The sequence below is a fragment of the Emys orbicularis genome, chromosome 19, assembly GCF_028017835.1.
Source record: "Emys orbicularis isolate rEmyOrb1 chromosome 19, rEmyOrb1.hap1, whole genome shotgun sequence".
NCBI classification, from domain to species: Eukaryota; Metazoa; Chordata; order Testudines; family Emydidae; genus Emys; species Emys orbicularis.
This window is the reverse complement of record NC_088701.1, coordinates 19,744,672-19,769,306: the sequence shown is the minus strand read 5'-3', so window position 1 is coordinate 19,769,306 and position 24,635 is coordinate 19,744,672. Positions and strand designations below refer to the sequence as shown.

At 64.8% G+C, this 24,635-nt stretch overlaps 1 protein-coding gene across 1 annotated transcript in view; it reads left to right on the top strand.

Moving 5' to 3' along the window:
* The window catches only part of TNS2 (tensin 2), a 56,984-nt gene extending 32,706 nt beyond the window's left edge, over positions 1-24,278 (top strand). Inside the window, exons 4-29 of the mRNA XM_065419778.1 lie at positions 2,792-2,830; positions 6,129-6,167; positions 7,877-7,926; positions 8,198-8,369; positions 8,892-8,942; positions 9,103-9,225; positions 9,429-9,493; positions 9,856-9,939; positions 10,074-10,186; positions 10,871-10,931; positions 11,030-11,105; positions 11,787-11,916; positions 12,461-12,526; positions 12,899-13,015; positions 14,948-16,378; positions 16,680-16,836; positions 17,306-18,150; positions 18,795-18,881; positions 19,669-19,800; positions 20,231-20,323; positions 20,758-20,835; positions 21,511-21,588; positions 22,030-22,198; positions 22,538-22,606; positions 23,128-23,157; positions 24,137-24,278. Of these exons, the coding sequence (XP_065275850.1) occupies positions 2,792-2,830; positions 6,129-6,167; positions 7,877-7,926; positions 8,198-8,369; positions 8,892-8,942; positions 9,103-9,225; positions 9,429-9,493; positions 9,856-9,939; positions 10,074-10,186; positions 10,871-10,931; positions 11,030-11,105; positions 11,787-11,916; positions 12,461-12,526; positions 12,899-13,015; positions 14,948-16,378; positions 16,680-16,836; positions 17,306-18,150; positions 18,795-18,881; positions 19,669-19,800; positions 20,231-20,323; positions 20,758-20,835; positions 21,511-21,588; positions 22,030-22,198; positions 22,538-22,606; positions 23,128-23,157; positions 24,137-24,278 (4,497 nt within the window). The remainder of the gene's footprint in view (positions 1-2,791; positions 2,831-6,128; positions 6,168-7,876; positions 7,927-8,197; positions 8,370-8,891; positions 8,943-9,102; positions 9,226-9,428; positions 9,494-9,855; positions 9,940-10,073; positions 10,187-10,870; positions 10,932-11,029; positions 11,106-11,786; positions 11,917-12,460; positions 12,527-12,898; positions 13,016-14,947; positions 16,379-16,679; positions 16,837-17,305; positions 18,151-18,794; positions 18,882-19,668; positions 19,801-20,230; positions 20,324-20,757; positions 20,836-21,510; positions 21,589-22,029; positions 22,199-22,537; positions 22,607-23,127; positions 23,158-24,136) is intronic.
* The last annotated feature ends 357 nt before the right edge of the window (positions 24,279-24,635 follow it).

Here is a 24,635-nt window from a genome sequence, read left to right as displayed (position 1 = left end):
CTCCACCCCTTCCCGCCCCCTCCCCTGAGTCTGCCGTGCCCTTGCTCCTCCCCCCCAGAGCCTCCTGCACGCCACGAAACAGCTGATGGGGAGGGAAGGGGAGGGAAGGAGAAGCACTGATTGGCGGGGTTGCGGGGTGGGGGAGCTGACGGGGGGCTGCTGACGTATTACTGTGGCTCTTTGGCAATGTCCATTGATAAATTCTGGCTCCTTCTCAGGCTCAGGTTGGCCACCCCTGGTCCAGAGGGTCAGCTCAGCGAGGGGCTCGGGCAGGGGGAGGCAGACGGCCTGGGGACGGCAGGCTGCTCTGGGGGGCTGGAGGGGTTTCAAAGCCTGGAGGCTGGGTGGGGCCAGGAGTGGGTGGGGAGAGCTGTTGGAAGGGGAGGGGTGGGGAGGGGGCGGGGGGACGTGGTCTCATTTCTTCTTATGCAAGGGGCAACCCATAGTCTTTCTCCTGCCTGTTCCTTCCTAAGTGCCCCACCCGCATGGCTCCGGGGGGAGCGTATAGGCCCAGCCGGGGGCGGGGGATGTACCTGGCCACTCAGCCCCACAGCTGCACGGGGAGGGCGGGCCGCGGGGTGGCACTCAGTTCAATCCCTCAGCTGGCTCGTTAAAAGGCCCATCTAATTTTATGACCATTGTTAACAGAGATCTATGGCCCCTGGCCATGAGATTCAGTCTCATTCTCCAGGGCGCGGGGCGGTCAGGAAGGAATCCCCTCTGCACGACGCGCCAGGTGTTTTATGGGGCTGGGGGGGAGCAGTGACACATCTGGTGTTGGCCACAGGACGTCGCCCCAGGGAGACCCTGGCTTGGCAGAACCCTCCTGCCTAATTCTACCTTCCCTGCCTGGCGGGACCTCTGCGTGCCTTGTAATTAGGGGCTTGTTGGTACTCGGTGCTGGCATGCGGGGCTGTGGCGCTGCCAAGGCTGGGATGCCTGGGGCTCTGCCCGGCCCCGGTCCCACTAGCTAGCGCCCAGCCAGCCGTGGCTTGTCCTCTCCCTGTGCTGGGGCCGGCTCCTCCGTCGGCTGATGTGCACCCAGCTGGCACGGGGAGCGAGAGGGGGGGTCTGGGGGTCTGGCTGCAAACCCGGGAGGGCGGGTTCATCCTGTAGCCATGCCCTGTCTCCCAGAGGGTGAGGGGCAGAGGTGTGGGGATGGAGCGCGGTTGGGGGTCCCTTTAGGTTCTTACAGTGCGTCCCTGCTGCAAAGACGTCCGGATCTGGTTCTTGGCCTGCGATCCCCATCCCACCTCTCCCCCCAAACCCCTCATTGATCCAACATGCCCCCCCAGCCCGTGTCCCCATCCCACCCCCTCTGATCCCTTCTGTGATCCAACATGCCCCCCCACCCTCCCGCATGCCCCATCCCACCTCCCCCCAATCCCCTCTATAATCCAACATTGCACCCCTGGCCTGCGCTCCCCACGCCACCTCCCCCCGAGTCCCTCGCTGATCCGACCCCCCTGGGTTGTCTCCCCGCCCCCTCCTCCGCCAGTTCCCAACCCAGCCCTCAGCCCGGGCACCAAGCGGAGTTGCTGGGGCGCTCGCGGTTGTTGGGTGAGCTCTGGCAGGGAGCCCCGTGTCTGGCCAGCTCCCAGGACGGTGCCCAGGGTGTCAAGGTGGCTTGGACAGAGACGTGCCAGGAGGCAGGGCAGGCGGGGAGCGGGGATGGATTGCCAGGCCCTGCTCCCTAAGCCAGGCCTGCTAGTGCCCCACGGCCCTTGGATACACAGCACCGCCCCTGGCTGTAAGGACCACGTGAGCGTGATAAAGATCTCCAGCACTTCCCGTTTCCTGGCTGCCAGGAGATAAATAAACTCTCCTGGATACTATAAGGGCTCGGGGCATGGAGCTGGGCCAAGGGGGAGCCGGGCAGGAGGGAGTGGGTGAAGGGCAGAGAGGCGTGGGCATGCAGGAGCTGACTCCGGCGGGGGCAGGCTGGCACTGGGGGGGCGGTGGACGGGAGGGCGCGGCGGACACTCAAGCATGGGCTTGGGAACACAGAGGCCACAAGCCCAGGACCCGGCCGCCGCCCCCGGTTTAGCATGGAGGTTAGATGTACCCATAGCAGGACGCGCAGATCTTCTGTAGCAGCTCCTTGCCCCACAAGGGGCTGGGGGTGGGTGGGGGGGATTGTACTCCCCTTAATACCAGCTCTGCCCCCAAGACTCCGGCATGGACCCCCCGCATCGACCCAGCGACCTCAGCTCGTCCTTTAGTCAAAGCCACCAAGGCATTATGGGAAAGGCAACCTTGGCACAGCAGGTGCCCCCCTGAGGTGGGGGTGTGGGGCAGGGGAGGGCTCACCGGCCCCCTCCGAGTCTGTTTCCTTCTCTCTGGCTGGAGCCAGGGCGGAGGGGGAGGGGTGGGGCCGGGGGGCAGGTGAGGTAGGGTCCGGGCTGAATGGGCTCACTGTGCGCCCCCAGCCCGGGGTGGGGCGCAGCCTGTTTATGTTTCTCTATATATAGCCTCCCCCCACCCCGGCCATTCCGGCCTCGCCGCCGCCCAGGCCCTGCCATGAATCGCGGCCTCTGTGTGTGCCCGAGCTGGAAAGGGCCAGCCCGGGCCAAGAAAAACACCCCTTCCCCACGGCCCAGGGGGGTCCAGCCTCCTCACTGCACAGAGCCCGCCTCACGGGCCCCCCCGCCCCCAACCCAGGGAAGGAGACGTCCCGTCCGGAGGGGGGTGGAGGAAGCGTCCCGGTGGCTGCCACCGCACAGATTTCCAGGGGACGCTGCCCGGCTGGGTTCCCCGCACCGCGCTGACCCCCTCTGGCTTCTTGTTTCAGGTGGCGTCATCCTGCCAGCCCCTTCCCCCGCCTGAACTGGTAAGTGCCGAGATCCGTCTGTCCCCATTCGCACCCCTCTGGCGATCTCTCACTGAGCCACTGGTGGCTAAAATGGGTAGGGGTGGGGGAGAGAGGCGGTTTCCATGGGCCAGCCACGGGAGCCGCCAGCCTTGCTACCCCTGAGTCCGTATCTCCTGGCGCTGGGTCCCTGGTCGATCTCGCCAGAGGCCTGGGTCGGGGCCCGGATGGGAGATGGCTCAGGAAAGCCCCAGAGCGACGGGCCGCAGCGTGGGACGCTCAGAAAGGAGCCCTTGGCCTCGGCGCTGACCCCAGTGCCGGGCACCACGCTGCTGGCGATGCCATCTTTCAGGCCAAAGGGAGAACTGAGCACCTGGTCACGCCTGCTCCTTCAAGAGCCGCTGGAACTTTTTTCAATAATGAGAGCCGCCTCCACCCGGTCCTGGCCAAATTCCAACCTGGATTGGGTAATGTCCGGCTCCCTGCTGGTGCGCTGGCAGCAGGAATTAAATCTGAGCCTTCGGGATCTTAATGCACAGGATCCAGTGCATGAGCTAACAGATCCACCTCGCCTCGCTGACCCCGTAGCAGGCTCATCAACCTCTCTGGCCTAGATCCCTGCAGAGGCTGCTGGAGATGCACAGCGCCACTGGCATGGAACACACTCGGATTCACTTCCTGTCCTAAACGGGATGCAGTGTAGCTGCTAACCAGCTGCCACGTCCCACCCCAGAGCTGGCTGCATTTCAGCACTGGGTGAGCCATTCGCCCATTCCATTGGGCGCTTCGACTTTCGGGTGCCCAGCTGGAGGCCTGATTTTCAGCAGCTAGAGCTCCTGATCGGAGTCCGTAGCGAGGCCGGGTAAATTCCAGGGGCTTCTTCTAAACCAGCGGGAAGTGGCGCAGATACCCATGTGCCGAGTCAGCCTTGGCGTCGGGGGGCATCCGGGCCTCAATGCCGGGGTGTATCCTGGTATGGAAAGCTGGGATACTCCCACTGGATGGAGCGTGGTGGCCGGCCTTCCTGGCCAGTGATGGGGGGGAATTGGAGAATAAAACAGCCAAGGGCTGGGTTGGCTGGATGGCTTGTGGGAGCGGGCTCAGGCTGGTGAGTAGGTCACTGGTTCAAAGCTGGGTTAGGACAGCAATGGCTACTATTTGTCACCAGCTGATGGTTGTTTGGTGGCCTTTGCCTTTGGTGCCTCAATGGGCAAGCGTCCCCTGTGGCTGGCAGGCTGGGTGGGAGGGAATAGAACTCATCTCCAGAGGGAGTCGTCGCCCTATGGCTGCCTGCAGCACGCCCGGGTGCGGCAGCGCGGAGGAAGCTCGATGCCGCTGTCTCTGCCTGGTGCACAAACAGCTGGTGTGGACGTCAGCCCTGGGACCTGCTGCCTGGTGAGCTCAGGCCTTGGCAGTGAAAAATCGTCCCACTCCACCCTGTCAGAGGAGATCCAGATGTAGCATCTCCCAGCCAGTGGCTTTGGCAGGAGGGTTCCTCTCTGGCCTGAAACAGGAAAGTTCCCTGGGAAACACTCCAGGGGCCTGATTCTCCATCATGCTGCGCCTTGAGTTGGCACAGGGCGGGCAAATGACGCCAGCGTGTGAAGGACAGTCAGGCGAGGAGCGTTCTGATGATGTTCAGAGTCACGGGGGGCTATAGTGGGACTCAGGGGGCCTGGGTTCAAATCCATGCTCTGCCACAAGCTTCAGGTGACCTTGGGCAAATCACTTAGTCTCTCCGTGCCTCAGTTTCCCCACGTGTACAACAGGGATAATAGCCCTGCCCTGCCTCATGGGGGCGCCTCAGGGAAGGTGAGGGAACTCACCTAGATACCTTAGCTAGAAGTTGTGGTGGCCCCAGCCCAGAATTTCTGGGCTGCCAGCCTATGGTCCCTCTAGCCTGATGCTGCCGATGCAACACTAACCCCCACAGGCAGCTTCCTGACCCCCTGACCCCCACAGCTGGTGTCGGGCCTGGAGCATGGAGACTGATCACCCAGATTTGCTTTCTTGGTGCAGTCAGGACATAGTCTAGGAGGCCCCTAGATCCATTCTTGGGCCCCTAAATAACTGCTGGATTTCCACCAACAGCCCCCATGGACCGCAACAGTCCCTTAATGGCCATGAAACATACGAGGATGGCAGCCCGCTAGGCACCCCTCCTCCATGCTTCATCTTCCATGGCCACATCCAACCCTGGCCACTGCTGGAGACGGGCTACGGGGCTGGATGGACCCTGGGTGGGTCTCTTCTAGGCCAGATGGACCATGAGTCTCCTCTGGGAGGATGGGCCATTGGTGTCTTCTGGACTGAACGGGCCACCGGGCTGTTCCCCTCGGCTGAATCCTGTATTGCCCTCTCCATCCCTGGAGTCAATCGTAGCCCTATGTGCCCATGGTCAGTGTCAGCGTTTGGGTGACTCCAGCACCCCACCCTGCTCTGTGCCCTAGCTCATGAGCACGGGGCCGAGAAGCTCCTGGAACTAAGAGCCCTCTGGCCAGCGTTAGCTTTCCCCACCTGCCCCCTTTGATCTGAGACGAGCAGGTGTATCCTTTCCCAAAGCGATTCGCTGGCAGACCTCCTCAGCCTGATGTCAATTTCACTTCCTGCTGCCCGCCAGTTGTGCCAGCTGGACTCCAGGTCACTTGGGAAGGAAATGGGGCCACGATTCAGCTGAATTACGTCACGAGGCCGCTTCAGTGAGGAGCTCCGTTCCCAACAGCCGGGGGGGGCGGGGGCACCCACTGGCTTCCCCTGAAAAATCTCAGCAGAGAGGCCCCCAGGCTCATCCCTCCTTATTACCTGCCTTAGAGGGCTCAGCTGAGATTGCGCTGGGTGCTGTACATGTGACAGCTGCCCCCGGGAACTAGAAGCATGAGCTGCTAAAGCACCAGGCTCCAAAGCTGTGAAAGACTCAGGGGCTTACATAACAGACAGAAGGCACGCACAATGTAACAAGGGGATAAGAGGCTGGAGGGGAAACTGAGGCATACAGGCTCACCCCAGGTCACACAGCAGCTTAGGGAGAGAGCTGGGACTAGAACTGGGGTCTTCAGTGTCCCTGGGCCACACCTGCTCACAAACAGGGAGCACCACCAGCTGAGCCTCTTGCCTGCTTCTTCCCCATTCCTGACGTCCTCCGCCCCCAGCTCCGGACCACATCACGCAATCGGTGGTTGTGGGACCGGGGGAGGTTTACAAACTCGAGCTGCTGACCTCAGGGCCGGCTGGCTCGGCGCCCAGGCCCGGCGTCTCAATCTCCTTCTCCTCTCGTCAACTCCCCTCGCTCTCTCTCTTTTCCCTTTTCCCCGTACTCCAGAGGCGGAACACTGCTCCGGCCCGGCGCATCGAGCACTTGGTGAGTCCCCGCCTCAATTTATCCCATCGGACCCCAGATCCTTGCCCCATTCCTGGCGGGAGCTGGCGTGAGACCTTCCCTCTGCCCCAGGGGAAGTGGGGAGAGATCCCATCCCTCTCCTCCCCAAAGCTTGGGGGATGGCTGGATGCTGGGATTTTTGATAGGGAGGGCTACAGAAATGACACCGCCCCAAAAAAAATCCAGGGGTGCTTCAGTGGGGGTGGTGCCTAGTGGGATCTGCGTATAAAGAGCTGAGGCAGGGATCCCTCCCGCGCTGGCCTGCTCCCCCAGCCCTTTCCCAGAGGAAATAGAAGAGAAGTGGCTCCCAGACCGAACAAATGAGGTGCCAACAGAACTGATTTTCCACACACCCCCCACCCCTGCCCTGCCTGCTCCCACCACATGGGGTACAGGGTGAATGAACTTCCCCACCCTCACTTGAGACCTGCCCTCGCCAGTCCCAGGCATAACCCCCCAGCGTCGTTACTCTTTGCAGGCTCGCGTGAGACGAGTGTGGGAGGCCTCAACTCTGTCCCCCAGGGATGCACCCCCCCATAGCTGGCTGCCGGCGGCACCGCCCGCCCTCCTGAGCGGAGAGGCCAACGGCCCAATAGGCCAACGGGACTGGGCTCATCCCAAAGGGGAGTGCAGGGGGGGCAGGGATGCTTGCCCCAGTCCTGTGCTGTCCCCGCTCAGCCTTTGGTCCCCAGGACTGTCAGCCCAGGCCCTTTCCTTGGGGAGAAGGCAGATCTGGGAAGCAGCCCTGGGGGTTGCTGACCCATAGCGCCTGGGGAATTCAGCCCTGGGGAGCCCTCTTCCTGCTTCGTGGACTCTGCCCCGTCCATTTCAGTGCGGGGCTGGGGGCAGGCTGGCCTGTGATGGGAGAGGAGTGGCACTGCATGGGGCATTCTGTGTGAATGGGGGACAGCCTCCCAAACCCTCCCCTCGAGACGTCCCCGATGCCCGATGGGGGGAGCTTGCGAAGGGATCTGGATTTCCCTGCCAGGACCCTGCATGGTTATTCCCACACCGGCCAGGCATGGAAGGGAACTGGGCCGTGGGGGACGGGGACGGGGGTGAATGGGGTGATGGTGGGAAGGGGGTTGTTTGCCCATCCCCAGCCCTGCCCATTCATTAGGCCCTGCGGGGCGTTGCCGTAGGACCCGGGGTTGGGCCAAAGCTCCGTTGTGCTGACCTGTCTCACCCACGCCCTCTGACGGGGCCCGATGCCCCCACCCGACCCCTCCCCCTGCTCTGTGTGCACCCGGGCTGCCCCCACCCGGTGTCACTGTGCAGCCTGGGGCAGAAGAGGGGCAGCCGGGGGGCAAGGGGTTAGCCTGCCGGTGCAGATCTAACAAGGTGGGGAGAAGCGAGTGGAGAGCTCCGCCCATCCTCTGGGCTGGGAGCTGGGGCCCCCGCTCACAGCCAATTCCATTAGGTCAGCGGGATTCTGGGAACAGAGCGAGGGCAGCTTGGAGCCTGGCCTCTGACATCCCCCCGGGGGATCGCGAGTTGCAGGCTGGGCGCGGGCGGGACCCGTCCCAGGCCCTCCCAGCTCTCCCAGGCCGTTCCCACCCTGCTGCCCGTCCCCGCCCCCCAGCAGCCTGGGCCCGGGGCTGTGGTTCGGTGCCAAGGAGTTGACGGGGGGCCACGTGGGCCCCAGATTTCCCCACGCTGACCAGCATCCCCCCTCCCCTCTCGTCCCCCAGGGCTCCACCAAATCCCTCCACACCTCGAAGCAACGGAGCACGCTGCCCAGGTGAGTGGGTGGGGCCAGCAGGGCTGGGGAGGGTATGGCTCGCAGCCTGCTCCTTGTCCGCCGCCCCCCCATGGAAAGGGGTGTTGGCTCAGACACCGAGTGGGGGGATCCACTGCTGGTCTGGGGGTCCATCAATGGGGTGCATGAGGTGGGCTAAAGCCAGGCACCCTGCTAGTTGGGGGCGATACCCCAGGGAGCTGCCCGCCCTGCAGGGGTGGGGTACCCCCAGGAGCTGGCACATCCCGACACTCAACCCCCTACCCCCCCCCAGGAGCTTCAGCCTGGACCACGTGATGGAGCGCAAGTACGACTTCGACCTGACCTACATCACCGAGCGCATCATCTCCGTCTTCTTCCCCTCCGCCCTGGAGGAGCAGCGTTATCGCGGCAACCTGCGGGAGGTGGCACAGATGCTGAAGTCCAAGCACGAGGATAAGTACACGGTAGGGGCCGGGGAAAGGCAGCTGGGGCTAGTGGTTAGAGCAAGGGGGCTGGGAGCCAGGACTCCTGGGTTCTATCCCTATCTCTGTGGGGAGAGGAGTCTAGTGGTTAGCGCTTGGCGGACTGGGAGTCAGGTTTCTGCCACTGACTTGTCCTGTGACCTTGAGTGAGTCTCAAGCACCTATCTGTGCCTCAGTTTCCCCCCGTGTGGCTGCACAGGGATAACAATGTCAATCGCCCTGCCCCTGGCAGGGCTGTGAGGTTTCCTCAGAGTTCACATGGGATTCGTGCTCCGGCCAGCCGCCGGGGCCCTCCCAGCCGGGCAGCAGGGCGGGGGGTGCTGCAGCCGGGGGGGGATTTGGGCATTTGTGTCTGAGGGGCTGCGGGTTGGAGGCTCAGCCCTGGGCGTGGGTCTCACACCAAGGCCCGTCGGGGCTGGAGGGTTTGGGGGTCGCGGGATGGGGCAGGGCCCCTGAGCTACAGTCGCCGTCCCGCAGCCAACGAGCTCGCTCTCTGCCTTGCAGCTTTTCAACCTGTCCGAGAAGCGCCATGACATCAGCAGGCTGAACCCCAAGGTGAGAGGGGAGGGGTACCCCACATCCTCCGGGGGATCCCTGGGTTCTCCCAGGGCGGGAGCAGCGGGACCCCACTCTCTAGCTCTGAGCTGGCCCTTCCCAGCTGGCTGTGTTGGGGGCGGGGGAGGAATCTAACCGCTTGCACCCCAATGTGGCGCAGGTTCAGGATTTCGGCTGGCCGGACTTGCACGCGCCCCCCCTGGACAAGATCTGCTCCATCTGCAAAGCCATGGAGACCTGGCTGAACTCGGACCCCCAGCACGTCGTGGTGCTGCATTGCAAGGTGAGGGGGCAGGGCGGAGCTGGGGGGCTGGCGGTGGGCGAGGAATGGGGGGAGGTTGGGGGGGGCAGAGCCCCTGCCCCACGGCGGGGTCATGCTGGGTCGGGGATTGGGCTGCAGCAGGCACTCCCCCCACACCCAAGGGGCCCTGACAGTGCTGGGGGGGCTAGGGGGGCGCCGGCCCTGACACTCTCACTCCTCTGCAGGGCAACAAGGGCAAGACGGGCGTCATCGTGGCCGCCTATATGCACTACAGCAAGATCTCTGCCAGGTACGGGGTGGAGAGGGCGGGGAGCTCCCCTCCCGGCTGACCCCCCTCCCTCGGCGTGTGCTTGGCCCCTTCCCCTATTTCCTCCCCACCCCTCCCGGCTGCTTCCCTTCAGCCCAGCTCCACTGCCCCAGGACAGTTCCCCCGGCTGTTTCCATCCCCACTCCCACTCCCACCCCCTCACCCCAGCCTCTCCCCCCACCCAGGCTGTTCCTCCCACACCCCAGGGCTGTTCCCCCCACCTTTCTTCCTTCCCTCGCCCTCCTCTGCTCCCCGCTCCCCTGGAGCAGAGTCAGGCCCCAAGCCCAGGGGTTACTCTGGCGGCCGGGGGCTCCCGCGCTGACCCCTGACCTCTCCCCCCCCAGCGCGGACCAGGCGCTCGGCACCCTGACCATGCGGAAGTTCTGCGAGGACAAAGTAGCCGCGTCCCTGCAGCCATCCCAGCAAAGGTGAGGGGGGGCGGAGGGGGATGTGATGACCCTTAAGGGACAGGGGAGGGTCCCCACTGGCTGGCCCCTCCCCCCCAGCTTCACGGGGGGGGGGGCAGGACCCTGGGGCTGAGCTGTCCCCCCTGAACTCCCAGGTACATCAGTTACTTCAGCGGGCTGCTGTCGGGCACCATCAAGATGAACAGCAACACCCTGTTCCTGCACCACGTCCTCATTCCCGCCATCCCCAACTTCGAGGCCAGCGGAGGTGAGTGCCGACGATCACACGTGCAAAATGTGGGCGCCCACGCAGGTGAACCAGCCATTGTGCGCAAAACAAGTGCGCCCACCTGGGTGAGCCTGCCATCGTGTGCAGAATGGGCACACTCGCACGGGCATGAACCTGCCAGCGTCAGCAAGATGTGCACACTCACACTCACACACAAATGAGCACGCATGTGTGAACCGGCAGACCCGTGCAAAACGTGTCTGTTTGCGTGCACACCAACCCAACGGTGCGTGCAAGCGAGCACTCGTGAACATGCTGATGTGTGCAAAATGGGCACACGTCCACACACACTAGCCCATCGGCATGTGCAAAATGGGCACGCTCACACGTGCGAATTTGCTGGGGTGTGCAAACTGGGCGCGTTCCCAGGCACAAACCTGCAGGCGTGTGTGAAGTGGGCACGCGTCGCGTCGCGCACCCCCAGGCATCCCAGGGCACACACGCGTGTGAACCGGCAGTGCTCTCCTGGGTGTGCAGGCACACACCCAAACGGGCCTGCACGCATGGGTGTGGCATTGCATCCTCGCCAGGGAGCTCACGCCCCTGTGTTCTGAGCCAATCACGAGGGCTCCCTGCCAGCTTGGCTCAGCCCTTGGCTGGAGCAGCCTGTCCCCTTACCCTCTGCCCCTCTCCCCATCCCTTAACCCGTCCCTCCCGCCCTAGGCTACCAGCCCTTCCTGAAGATCTACCAGTCCATGCAGCTCGTCTACACCTCGGGGATCTAGTGAGTATGAGGCGCCTGCTGCATGGGAGCTGCTGGGCCGTGAGCCCGTCCCCCAACGCTCTGACCCCAGCCCCGTGTTTCTCTGCCCTCCCTTACAGCAGTGTCCCGGGCCCCGGCCCCCAGAAGCTGGGTGTCACCCTGGAGCCAGCCCTGCTGCTGAAAGGGGACGTGATGGTGAGTACGGCCAGCTCCAGGAAGGGGCTTCCCGGGGGGGGCTCTGCCAGGTAAGGAGTGGGCACAAAGTCCAGAGCCCCCCCCCGCCCCCCGGCTCTGAGCCCGGCAGGGAAGGGGGCAGCTATCAACAGAGCAGGAGGAGAGCTGAGGCTCTGCGAGGCAGGCAGTGGGTATGAGCATGGGGTTGTGCACACCCAGGATGGGGGGGTGCAAATGGGTGTACACGTGGGGGGTGCCAGTGTGCACAAATGGCGGGTGAGTGTGCCCATGTGTGTGTGCATGGGGGTATCGGTGTGCACAATGGGTGTGTACGAGCATGTGCGCATGGGGGTCTGAGGGGGTGTGCGCAAGAGGGGGTGTCACTGTGCACAATGGGTGTGTACGAGCATGTGCGCATGGGGGTCTGAGGGGGTGTGCGCAAGAGGGGGTGTCACGGTGCACAATGGGTGTGTACGAGCATGTGCGCGTGGGGGTCTGAGGGGGTGTGCGCAAGAGGAGGTGTCATGTGCACAATGGGTGTGTACGAGCGTGCCTCTGTGTGCACATGGGGCGATCCACGTGTGTGGGCGTGCACAGACGTGGGCGTGCAGGGGGGCCTGTGGACGTGTCCATGGGTTTGCATGTCCCTGGGGGGGCTGGGGGCCCCCGTGTCAGTGCTGACTCCACCTCCCCCCCCCCCAGGTGAAGTGCTACCACAAGCAGACCTGCAACTCTGACCGGGACGTGGTTTTCCGCGTCCAATTCCACACGTGCACCATCCACGGTGCCCAGCTCTGGTTCGGGAAGGACGAGCTGGACGAGGCCTGGCAAGGTGAGCAGGGCAGGGGGCGGTGCCATGGGCAGCCTCCAAATGGGGCAGCCACCTCCCCGGGGGGCCGACCACTCCCGGCCCTGGGCTGCTCCTGGGGCACCTGCATGCGGCTCAGCACCCCTGTATGCACCTCGTGGTAGTGACCGGTCCTGCCCCGGTGCCTGGGACCCCTATGCTCCCCCTGCCCCCCAGTGCCTGGGACCTCTCTGCTCCTCCTGTCCCAGTGACTGGGACCCCTCTGCTCCCCCTGCCCCCCAGTGCCTGGGACCCCTCTGCTCCCCCTGGTCCTCTAGTACCCAGGACCCCTATGCTCCCCCTGACCCCTCATACATGGGTCTCCCCTGCCCCCTCGTACCCAGGAACCCTGGGCTCCCCCCTGCCCCCTCGTACCTGGGACTCCTCTACTCCCCCTGCCCCCTCATACCTGGGACCCCTGTGCTCCCCCCCTGCCCCCTTGTGCCAGACCCGCCACCCCCTCTTGCTGCACCCTCAGCCAGTAGCTCCTCTGTTCACAGCGCGGTACCCTCTCCTTTCCTCTCCCCAGATGAGCGCTTCCCCTTCGAAGCCAGCGTGGAGTTCGTCTTCTCTGCCGGCCCCGAGAAGATGAAAGGTGAGGGGCTGGCAGGCGAGGAGGAGGGAGAGTCCCCCCCACAGTGGTAGCACCCCCTAAGCCCTCCCCCACCCCGCTGCGCTGAGCCAAGCTCGCCCAGGAATCCCCCACCCCCTGGGCCAAGGCGGTAGGACCCCCCCCCCCCACCGAGCCAGGATCGACACCTCCAAGCCAGAAGTCCCATTGCCCTGGGCCAGGCTGGGAGGACCCCCCCCCCGAGCCAGGAGACCTCCCCCAGCTGGTGGGAGCCCCCCCAATAGCCAGGTGTCTCCCCCCAGGCTAGGCTGGTCTCAGCCCAGTCCCTGGCTGAGGGAGCAGCCCACACAGGGGGGCTGCCCCAGCCCGTGGCCCTCACCGGTTCTCTCCCCTCAGGCCTGGAGACCTTACGGAACAGCCCGTCCATCACCGTGGATTATAACATCTCCGATCCCATGGTGCGCTGGGACTCCTACGAGAACTTCAACCTGCATCACGAAGACAGCCTGGAAGGTACGGCCAGGCACCGGCAGGGCCTGGGCACAGCCACCCCCAGCCACCCGCTCCCTCATGCCACAGGAACTACTGGCCAGGGCTGTGAGGCCGCTCAGACAGAACAATGTGACTACGGGGTTGGGTGGAAGTCAGGACACCTGGCTTCTCTTCTCAGCTCAGCCGCTGCCCCAGGGCCTTGGCCAAGCTGCTGCCCCTCGCTCTGCCTCAGTTTCCCCTCCCGCCCTTTGTCTGTTCAGACTGTGAGGCGGGAAATGGTTTTCCTGTCCCACGAATATTTTCCAGAGTTTCAAAAATGTTCCTCTCTCAAATCAGGATGAAAAGTCAAAACCTCGAAAAATTTTGTGAACCGAAAAACCGGGGGGAAAATGTCGGTTTGGGCCAATGGACCCAATGGGCCAATGTTTTGTTTCGATCACTCGGAACCGTTTTGGTTCAATTTTGCCCTTTCTTCCCCCCCCCCCCATGTTTTTTCACTCTAATGAGCCAAAATTCCAGCACAAAAAGTCATTTCAAACCGGAAAACTGGAACGTTTTCTTTCGAAATTGTCAAAACTTTTTTCCAGACACGGCTCGAGCCAGGAGATCTGCTGCCTTCACAAACCGTTTCCGCTAAATCAGCATTTGTCTACCGAATTCCCCCCACACGCCATTTTGTCAGTAAATCCCCGACTGGCTCTAACGGCGATCGCTTTGGGGCTAGCTGCTTGTGGCATATGTACAGCACCTAGCGCGGGGAGAGAAGGGGCGGCAGCAAAACCCACCCCTGAAGCAAGAGCCAGTGTTTGTGTAGGACCTACAGTTTTGTAGAGAGAGATTCCAAACCAAGGGGAGTGAATTGACAAAGGGATTGACGTGGGGGTCTGTGATGGCTCCTCTGATTGGGGGGAGGATTTGGGGGCTGGGTTGGGAGGCGGGACATGAATGGTCTTAAGCCACCAGGAGATTTGTGGGAATGTAATCGTTCCGGGATACACCTCTACCCCGATATAATGCGACCCGATATAACACGAATTCGGATATAACGCGGTAAAGCAGTGCTCTGGGGGGGCGGGGCTGCGCACTCCAATGGATCAAAGCAAGTTCGATATAACGCGGTTTTACCTATAACGCGGTAAGATTTTTTGGCTCCCGAGGACAGCGTTATATCGGGGTAGAGGTGTATTTGGTCATTGGCAGGAAGGGTTTTTCCTGGGGTCTAGCACCCCCTGGTGGAAAGAGTCTAAGTGAATTTCTGAAGTCATAGAATCATAGAATATTAATTAGGGTTGGAAGGGACCTCAGGAGGTCATCTAGTCCAACCCCCTGCTCAAAGCAGGACCAATCCCCAGACAGTCGTGCGTGTGTGTCTGTGAGTACACGTGTGTGTTCATGGCTGTATGTGCCTCTTTGGGTTGTGTCTCTATATGTGTGTGTGTGTGTGTGTGTGTGTGTGTGTGTGTGTGTGTGTGTGTAACTTTATGTGTGTGTAACTTTTTTTTGTGGGGGAGGGTCTCTGTGTTCATGAGGTTGTGGGTTTCGGTTTGTGGCTGTCGGGGAGATTTTCAAAGGTATGAATGGGAGTTAGGATGTGTGTGTGTGTGTGTGTGTGTGTCCCTGCTGCCCCCTGCTGGAGGGGATGAGTCCTGCAGAGTGAGTGAGTAAGTGTGTATGTGTGTGTGTATCCCCGCTGCCCCCTGCTGGAGGGAATGAGACCTGCTCTCTGTGTGCATGTGTGAGTGTATCTCTGCTGCCCCATGCTGGCGAGGATGAGCCCTCCTCTGTGTGTGTGTGTGTGAGTGTGTGTGTGTGTCTCTCTCTCTGCTGCCCCCTGCTGGCAGGGACGAACCCCACTCTGCGAGCATGTGCAGGTCCCTGTGGCTGATCACACGTGTTGGCATCCCTGTGCCCAAGGAGAGCCCTGACTGGGCCCTGCTGTCTGCTCCCCCACAGACATGTCCCACACCCGCGGCCCCATCGATGGCAGCCTCTACGCCAAGATCAAGAAGAAGCGGAACCTGAGCGGCTTCTCCGGCGGCGGCGGGAGCCCGGCCAGCGCGGACTCCACCCAGCAGGGCAGCCGCTTCCTCTCCGTCAGCAGCGACTCGGGCCACTCCTCCATGCTGGCCGAACCCTCCCCTCCCGCCAAGCTGCTGCCCACGCCGGCCGAGAGGGAGGAGCTGGACAGGCTGCTCGGGGGCTTCGGGGTCAAGGCCAGGCCGGAGACCCCCAAGCAGCCGAGGGGGGCATCCCCACACCAGGAGCTGGGGGGATGCCCGCACAGCAACGGGGCCAGGGACAGGGAGACGGCCATCTTGGAAGACGAGCTGGTGGAGATGAGCCCCTTCGGGCCCCTGGCATACCCCAGCCGGCGCCCCGGCCTAACCCGCCACTGCTCCTGCCGCCTGGGCTACCGCTCACAGAGCTGCCCGGGCGCCCACAGCCCCGAGAGGCTGCCCAATGGCGCCTACTACAGGCCAGAGGGCACCTTGGAGCGCCAGCGGCTGGTCTACAGCACCAACGGGGTCCACTTGCACCCCGCCGAGGGCTACCCCTGCCTGCCGCAGGAGGCCGGGCCAGGGGAGAAACGGCGGGTGTATCGCTCCCTCTCCGAGGGCCTGCAGCCCCTCGCCCACCCCTATGCCTACGAGCTGCCCCACAGCCCCAGTAAGCGGGAGGACCTGGCCTACAAGCCACCCAGCTACCGGGAGGTGCTAATCCTGGAGGAGGAGCCCGTGTGCGGCTTGGAGCTGTGCCCATGCCAGGACTGCCAGGAGAAGGCTCACGAGGAAGCCGGCCTGCCCCCCACCGCCGCCTTCTACGGCCTGCGCCTGAGCAGCCGCGAGCCCGAGGAGTGGGCCCACGAGAGTGCCAAGTCCCCCCTGTCCCGGGCAGGGCACCCCGGCCAGCCCGGGCCGTTGCTGATGCCGGCCGCCTACAGCCAGCGCCCCCGGGGGCATCACGAGGTGTTTGACTTCGAGCCCGCCCATGCCAAGATGCCGGCGCACTTCGGCCACGGCTACCCGGCACAGCCCATGCCCGGCGCCCATCAGAAGGGCCACAAGGGCATGGAGCAGAGCCTGGAGCCCTTCCACTACCGCTATGGCCCACCCTACCCCGCCCTGCTGCCCCACGGCGCCTACGCCTGCGGCCCCCCAGCCCAGTGCCCCCAGCCGCCCTTCTACGGCCGGTCCCCGGCCAGGCCCTGCGCCTCCCCGCCGGACATGCGGCCGTACGCACCGGGCTACCACTCGCCCCCGTCCGGCTCGGTGTCCCCCGTCAGCTCGGCCTACCCGGCCTCCAGGAACCAAAGCTACGAGCCCCAGTCCCCGGAGACAGGCCAGGGCTACCCACACCCGGGGCACCAGGACCGGACACCTGCTGGTGAGTGCCTAATATGGCATGGCACCGGCTACCAGGCCTGGGGGAGGGGGCTAATGCTGGGAACTGGCTAATGGCCCTGGGGGGGAAAGGGCTGGTGTGCGGCTAATGGGGGGAGGGGTAATCTCGCCAACAGCCAAGCAGGGGAGGGGGTTGGTGGTGGCTAAAAGGGGATGGTGGGTGGCTAATAGCTGTGGGGGGAGGGGGCTGGTATGTGGCTGATGGGGAGGGGGGGAAAACTGGCTGACAGCCAGGAGGGTGCGGGGTATGGCCTGCCTTTCACTCCAGCTGCTCTCCCCCACAGAGATGCAGGGCCCCGGGGAGGAGGCGCCCTGGCGAGACGTCCCTGGCTCCCTGCGCCAGCTCCACCGGGAGGCTCCCGCCGCCTGCCCTGCGCCCCCCGAGCTGTCGGGCCCGCCGACTCCTCTGCACACCAGCAGCCCGGTGCAGAGCAAAGACAGGTGCGTGCCGCCCCGTGCGCAGGGCGGGGGGTGGTTATGGAGTCACCCATGGGACAGAGCTGGCTCCGGCCTGCCCAGCCAGGACCCAGAGATCCCAGGGTGGGCCCAGCGAGGCCCAGTGGGGAGGGGTCTAAGGGCCAGTAGCAGTCTCCCCCCCAACACACACACACTCAAAGGAGACCAGCTCCCCTGCCAGCTCCCCCCCACACCCCTTAATGATGCCCCCGGTGCCAGGGCACTGCTCCCCCTGCACCAGGTGTGCCAGGGTCGAAGCTCCCAGCCCCTGGCCAGGGGACAGTCATCCCCACTAGAAACAGCCTCCTAGGGGTCCCTGCCGCCCTGGCACAAGCTTCTATCTGCCCCCTGTGGGCTCTTGGCCCCAGTGCTGTGGGTTGTACTGTGCCCTGCCCCCCATGTGCTGGCTGGTGCCTAGGGTGATACTGAGTGTGCCCCCTCTGTGATTCCACAGCCCCGCGCTGCCCGAAGGCGGCACCCCGGCTGCCAGCCTGCAGGAGAGCTCGGCGTGCTCCAGCCCCGAGGACACGGCCCCACCCAGCGCCAAGAGGACCCCAGAGATGAGCTCAGCCCGGCCAGGGGCCGCGCCCAGCCCCACGCAGCCCCCTTCTCCGACACAGGCCTGTGCCCACGGAGCCACCTCCAGGGCCCAGGCCAATGGGCCGGCCCCAAGGCAGCCCTGTCCCCGAGCCCACAGCCCCGCCAGCCCGCCCCAGGGCACCGGCCTATCCAGGGTGATCCTGGGAGACGCCCCAAGTCACCTGAATGGCCCCAGCTGCCCAGCTGTCTCCCCCGATTCACCCCCCAGCAATGGGACCCCAGCGCATCTGCTGCCCCCTGGCATGGACAGGCTGGCCCAGCGCAGCCCCCCGGGCGCGCCTGTCCACAGCCCGGCCTGCACCAGCTGCAGAGCGACAGCTACGCTCAGGAACCCAGCCCCCTACAACGGGCACCTGCCCAGTGACAGAGCCGAGCTGGCCCCGGGCCCCCTGGCCCGCTGCCCCAATGGCAGCCCCCTCCCAAGCCCCATCACCTCCTACTGCCCCTCCGACCTGCAGTGCTCCCCGACCCCTGCCTTCCCCATCGCTACAGCCTACTACCCGGGCGGGGAGAGGAGCCCGCCGCCCCCGGGCTCCCCCAGCCAGTGCCATGCCCGCGATTCGCCGCAGCAGCCGCCGTTGCCCGAGAAGCGCCACACGCCAGCGGCTGGCAACTGGGAGAGGAGCTCGCCCCCAGGACGGGGCACCGGGACGGGCCACCACGTCACCTTCGCGCCCGACACCGCTAGGCCAGACCCAGGTAGGAGATCGGCTCCGCTGTGGGGATGGGAGGACGGCGCCAGGGTCCTTTCGTAATCTGCCAGCCCAGGGAGTGAGGGTCTGAGCTGCCCCACAGCCAGCACTTCTGCCCCGCTCCCTACAGCGCCACCTACTGGGAGAGTCCGGGCAGAATAGCTGGGAACTCCCGCTATGCCAGTGCTCCTGCCCCGCTCCCTACAGCGCCACCTACTGGGAGAGTCCGGGCAGAATAGCTGGGAACTCCCGCTATGCCAGTGCTCCTGCCCCGATCCCTACAGACCCCCCTTCTGGGAGGGGCTGGGCTGTAAGCCAGGAGCTCCCCCTATGGCCAGCGCTCCTGCCCCGCTCCCTACAGCGCCCCCTGCTGGAAGAAGCTGGGCTGGAAGGCAGGAGCCATTGTGGCGAATGTCCCGCCCCTCCCCGTAGCACATGAAGGAAATTAGCTAAGCCAGCGGCTAGGGATGGGGCATTTGCTTTTCATCCTGTTTTCCCCGGTCGTATGCAAAGCAGTCAGGGAAGAAAATACAAAGCAATGCCGGAAGGCGAGAGACCCCCAGTTAATAGGTTCCCGCTTGAGACGTGAGCATGGTTTTCTTTCACCAGCCTCCCCGTCCGGCTCACCGGGGGCCCGCTGTTCCCTTTCAGACACGCAGCCGGAGAGCCACAGCAACGTCAAATTTGTCCAGGATACGTCCAAGTTTTGGTATAAACCCAACCTGTCCCGGGACCAAGGTACAGTGGGCTGGGGGCGGGGCTTACCTTGAGTCAGTTCACACACGGGTTGGTTAGAATTTAGCAGCAGCCGTTTTATATATTTTTAAGTAGGAAAAATCTTTCCCTGGCCCTCCACTCCTGCTCCAGGCTGCACTCAGCTTCCAGAGGTGGGACTAGAACCTAGAGGGCCAAATCCGACCTGCTCTAACCAATAGACAGGACTCCCATCAGAACCCAGGAGTCCTGACAGCTGCCACCCCTGCTCCAGCCGCTAGATCCCAGTACCTCCCAGAGCTGGGGATAGAACCCAGGAGTCCTAACAGCTGTCACCCCCCCTGCTCTAACCACTAGACCCCACTCCCATCCCACAGTTGGGGATAGAACCCAGGAGTCCTGGCTCTCAGCCCCTCCCCCACTTAACTAGTAGGCCACACACCCCTCCCATGGGGCTAGAGACCCCGACATACAGAACCATCCAGGCCACCAGGAGCATCCTCAGAGCTCGGCTGTCCGGTCACCCCAGTCAGTCTGTATGGAGGGGCAGGCTGGGACGTGGAGCCTGAATTCCATCCCAGCCAGGGCCAGGCAGCAGGCACCGTCTGGGCATGAGCTGAACCCCTGTGGGGCAGGAGGCAGCGTGCCCCCCAGAATGGCACCACGCCTGCAGCACTGGGCTTGTCTGCTAGGGGAGCCATGGGAGGGAGCCGTGGTTCTCTGCACAGATCCGCCCTCGTGGGGGGCGTAGGCAGGGGGTGACGGCTGGCACAGGAGGCTCAAACAGGCTCTTCCCTTCCCTGCCGAGCAGCCATCGCCCTGCTGAAGGACAAGGAGCCCGGCTGCTTCCTCATCCGTGACAGCAACTCCTTCCAAGGCGCCTACGGGCTGGCTCTCAAGGTGGCGACGCCCCCGGCCAACTGCCTCACCCTCCCTTCGAAAGGTAAGAACATGCCCAGGCAGCCACCGGCCGGGGCACGCTGGGCACGCTGCACAGACACCCCCGGCTGAGCCCCGCAGCAGGAACCGATCACCATTACCCCCAGGTTGTAGGTGGGGAAACTGAGGCACAGAGCGGGGCAGGAATCTGCCCAATGAGCCTGTGCCAGAGCTGGGAAGAAAACCCAGGAGTCCTGGCTCCCAGTTCCCCCGCCCCAGCTCTAGCGACTAGACCCCGTTCCCATCCCAGAGCCAGAAACAGAACCCAGGAGTCCTGACTGCCAGCCCCCTCCCCTGCTCTACTAGCCCTTCCATTGCCCTTTGGGAGCTTGTGCCCACCCCATTGCCAGGGCACCAAGGAGGAGGCATGGGGCTCGGGGAGGGGCGGCGGGGCAGCAGCGACGATCTCTCACCCGGCTGGGTCCCTGCCCCAGGTGACCCCATGGAGCAGCTGGTGCGTCACTTCCTGATCGAGACGGGCCCCAAGGGGGTGAAGATCAAGGGCTGCCAGAACGAACCCTATTTCGGTGAGTGATGGGGGCGGGGGGGGGACCCCCACTCCTGTCCATCAACTCCCCAGCCCTTGGCATGTCGACCACAGAGCGATCGGCACCCGCAGCAGGGGGCATCTCACCACCCCAGCCTGTCCCAGGCATGGAGCTTTGCCTTGGGACTTCTGCGAAGACGCCAGCTCATCCCTTACCCCGCCTCTTAGGGCTTCTGCCCCCCACCCCCTCGCTGCCAGCAGGGGGGAGCCTGGGGTGCATTGGCGGGGGGAGGGGCAGCAGGCTGGACCTGCTTCGGGGTCTTGGAGGGGGTGAAAGCAGAAGGATATCAGAGGGGGGGCGTTGGGGAAGGGCATCGAGGAAGGGGGCCAGGGTGGGTGCCCGGGGATGAGGGTTGTGTGGGGGCAGCTGATTGTGGGCATGGGGCAGGGGCTGATTGTGCGTGTGCCCTGCAGGAAGCCTGCCCGCCCTGGTCTCGCAGCACTCCATCACCCCCATCTCTCTGCCCTGCAAGCTCCGGGTCCCCAGCAGAGGTACGTCCCTGGGGGAGGGGGCACCCCCCAGCCCAGGCTCCGAGGACCTCTCAGCCCCAGGGGCCTGTGGCGATGGGCTCATCTGACACTGCTGCAGAACATGGGCTGCACACAGCCACTCTTGCCCCCAGGGAGGGGGCAGCACCCTCTCCTCCCCCTCCCCCCCGCCCCGCACACCCCTGACAGAATAGAGGGAGGCCCTGCCCTGACTGCGCTTTCCCACAAGAGAGCGCTACCCGCAGGTTTGAATCCCGCCTGCAACCCTCAGCCCTGGCCCTGCTGGAGGGGTGGGGGGCATGCACTGGGGCCCACGGCGGTTCCCGGCTGCTTGGACTAGGCCACAGGCCCAGGGCCCCTCTGCTCCGTGAGGGCGGCACACAGATCCCTCCCAAACAAGGGCTTGCTTTGCTGTTAGCAGGCCAGATCCCCCACCCCCACACTGACACGAACTCAGGCCGCACAGACATGTGAACCCAGGAGTCCTGGGCCCCAGGGTGTGCCCCTGGCAGAGCTGGGAATGGAACCCAGGAGTCCTGACTCCCAGCACTCGCCCCTTCCCCTGCTCTAACCACTAGCCCCCCCACGCCCTTCCCGGCGCTGGGAATGGAACCCAGGAGTCCTGGTTGCTTGCTGCAGCCACGGGCCACACGGCCTCAGCATCCCTCTCTCACTCAGATCCCATGGAGGAGACCCCGGACGTGACCATCCCCACCAACGTGAGCACGGCGGCTGATTTGCTGAAGCAGGGAGCGGGTAGGTCGGGCGGGCCGAGCAGGGTGGGCTGTCCCAGCATCCCCTTGGGGCTGGGAGCCGGCTGCGGTGGCACGGGGGCGGTAGGGATCACATGGGTAGTTGTGGGGTCCTGGGAGACGCCCACCCACTGGCCACTTAGCACAGAGCCAGCCCAGGTGGGGACAGGGGCATGGTACAGCGGGCCAGGCCCAGCCTGGTGCCCACCCACCCTGGCAGCGCAGGGGGGGCCTGGCTGGGAGATCCGGACTGGGGTGGGAGAGCCTCTCCCTTGGGGTCTGCAGAGGGGGACCTGGGGGGGGTGACAGAGAGTTGGGGGTGGGGGTTGGGGCCCGCTGGCTCCCCAGTCAGACCTGCGGGGGGCAGAGGAGGCCGGGGGTTGGGGGCGGGGGGAATGAGGCCCCTGGGGCTGCCCCCGGCGCTGACGGCTCGTCCCTCGCCCAGCCTGTAGCGTGCTCTACCTCAGCTCGGTGGAGACGGAGTCGCTGACGGGCCCCCAGGCCGTGGCCAAGGCGGCCGCCAGCACCCTGAGCTGCAGCCCCCGCCCGCTCGCCTGCCTCGTGCACTTCAAGGTTTCGGCCCAGGGCATCACCCTGACGGACAATCAGAGGAAGTAAGTGACACCCGTGCCGCGTGGGCACATGCCGTGCCCCCCTCCTAGGGGGGCAACCCCATTGGGCATGCGCATGCTGCCCCCCTCCTGCCCTGATCTAAAAGGGGAGACCCCAGGCTCTGCCCGGGCCCCAACCCTGCCCTCTCTGGGGCATCCCTTCCACTCTCTGCCTACCACGGGCATCCCCTGTCTTGGCACCACCCCCTCCTGCAGCACAAATGCCCCTCCTCATCCCCTCGCTGCCCCTGCTCCCGTCCTCTTGCTGGGGGTCTGGCCCTGCCCCGGGCGGCCTGCCCCAGCGCCCTGCACTGACCCCCAGCCATTGGCTTGATCCAACAGGCTGTTCTTCCGGCGCCATTACCCCGTGAACAGCATCACCTTCTGCAGCACGGACCCGCAGGACAGGAGGTAACGGACAGTTCCACACCCAAACAGTGGGAGCTGGGAGCGCCCCCATAGCCTGTGCTCCTGCCCCGCTCCCCACAGCGCCCCCTGCTGGGAGAGGCTGGATCTGGCGTAGCCGGGGGCTCCCCCCACAGCTAGTGCTCCTGCCCCGCTCCCCACAGCGCCCCCTGCTGGGAGAGGCTGGATCTGGCGTAGCCGGGGGCTCCCCCCACAGCCAGTGCTCCTGCCCCGCTCCCCACAGCGCCCCCTGCTGGGAGAGGCTGGATCTGGCGTAGACGGGGGCTCCCCCCACAGCCAGTGCTCCTGCCCCGCTCCCCACAGCGCCCCCTGCTGGGAGAGGCTGGATCTGGCGTAGACGGGGGCTCCCCCCACAGCCAGTGCTCCTGCCCCGCTCCCCACAGCGCCCCCTGCTGGGAGAGGCTGGATCTGGCGTAGACGGGAGCTCCCCCCAGTATCGCTGTCACTTAGAGCAAATATAAGTTTACCTACTGAGAGACAAAGGCCATTTGTTTGTTTAACCGCAGATGGACGAATCCGGACGGCACCACCTCCAAGTGAGTGCGGGGAGGGGCCGGGCCAACGCTCCAGCCACAGCCCACTGGGGGCCAGGGGCCAGCACCAGAGCGCTGCTCTCTCACCTGGCCCAGCCCCGGGGCTGCCCTGGTGTAGAGTCAGAAACCCTGTGACCTGCACAGCCCTTCCCCAGGGACCCCTGCACGGCTGGGACGGACAGACCCTCCCCCAGGGACCCCTGCACGGCCGGGACAGTGACCCTCCCCCAGGGACCCCTGCACGGCCGGGACGGACAGACCCTCCCCCAGGGACCCCTGCACGGCCGGGACAGTGACCCTCCCCCAGGGACCCCTGCACGGCCGGGACAGACAGACCCTCCCCCAGGGACCCCTGCACGGCCGGGACAGAGACCCTCCCCCAGGGACCCCTGCACGGCCGGGACAGACAGACCCTCCCCCAGGGACCCCTGCACGGCCGGGACAGAGACCCTCCCGCAGGGACCCCTGCACGGCCGGGACGGACAGACCCTCCCCCAGGGACCCCTGCACGGCCGGGACGGACAGACCCTCCCCCAGGGACCCCTGCACGGCCAGGACAGTGACCCTCCCCCAGGGACCCCTGCACGGCTGAGATAAAAACCCTTCCCCAGGGAACTCCTCCACCCTGCCCAGTAACTTGCATGGCTCTGCTCTGTTTGTCCCATGGATACGCTTGCTTGTAGCATCCTTATGATTTCACCCTGTTTCACACCCAGGTGGACATGGCAGGGCTGGGGTGGGCGCAGCAGGGCTGGGGTGGGCGCAGCGGGGCTGGGGTGGGTGCAGCAGGGCTGGGATGGGTGCAGCGGGGCTGGGGTGGGTGCAGCAGGGCTGGAGTGGCACCATGTGGTCAAGTTTGACCCAGTGGGACCAGGTCAGCGCCGGGGAGCCAGGTCAGCACCATGGGGCCAGGTCAGCGCTGGGGGTGGGTGGGTGGCGTCTCGCCGGCCGTCTCGCTCCAGTCTCGTCTCCTCCCTCGCAGGCTCTTCGGCTTTGTGGCTAAGAAACAGGGCAGCCCCTGCGAGAACGTCTGCCACCTCTTCGCCGAGCTCGACCCCGAGCAGCCGGCCTTGGCCATCGTCAACTTCGTCACCAAGGTCATGCTGGGGACGCACAGGAAATGAGCGAGGCCGGGAGAGACGTGGGCGCTGGCCTTTGCCCACGGCCCACAGAGAGACGCCAGCCCTGCCCCTTTCCCCCGGCCAGCACCCAGCCACGCAGGGGGCAGGGGCTGGGCTGCGGGGGCAACCCACTCATCTCACTGACCCTCACACAGGCCTGATCCCGCTCGCCCTTCAGTCAGGATGGGGAAGGGGGTTTCTCATCTGGCCCTTCTCCTCCCTGCCCCCCCCCCCCCAGCTCGAAGCTTTAACCCTGTCAGAGACACCAAAAACCAAAGGCACCTTCCTAACGGGGGGCCCAGTTCGGTCACACACCCTGTGGTGGCACAGCAGGGGTTAATGCTCAGGGCTCTGGAAGGA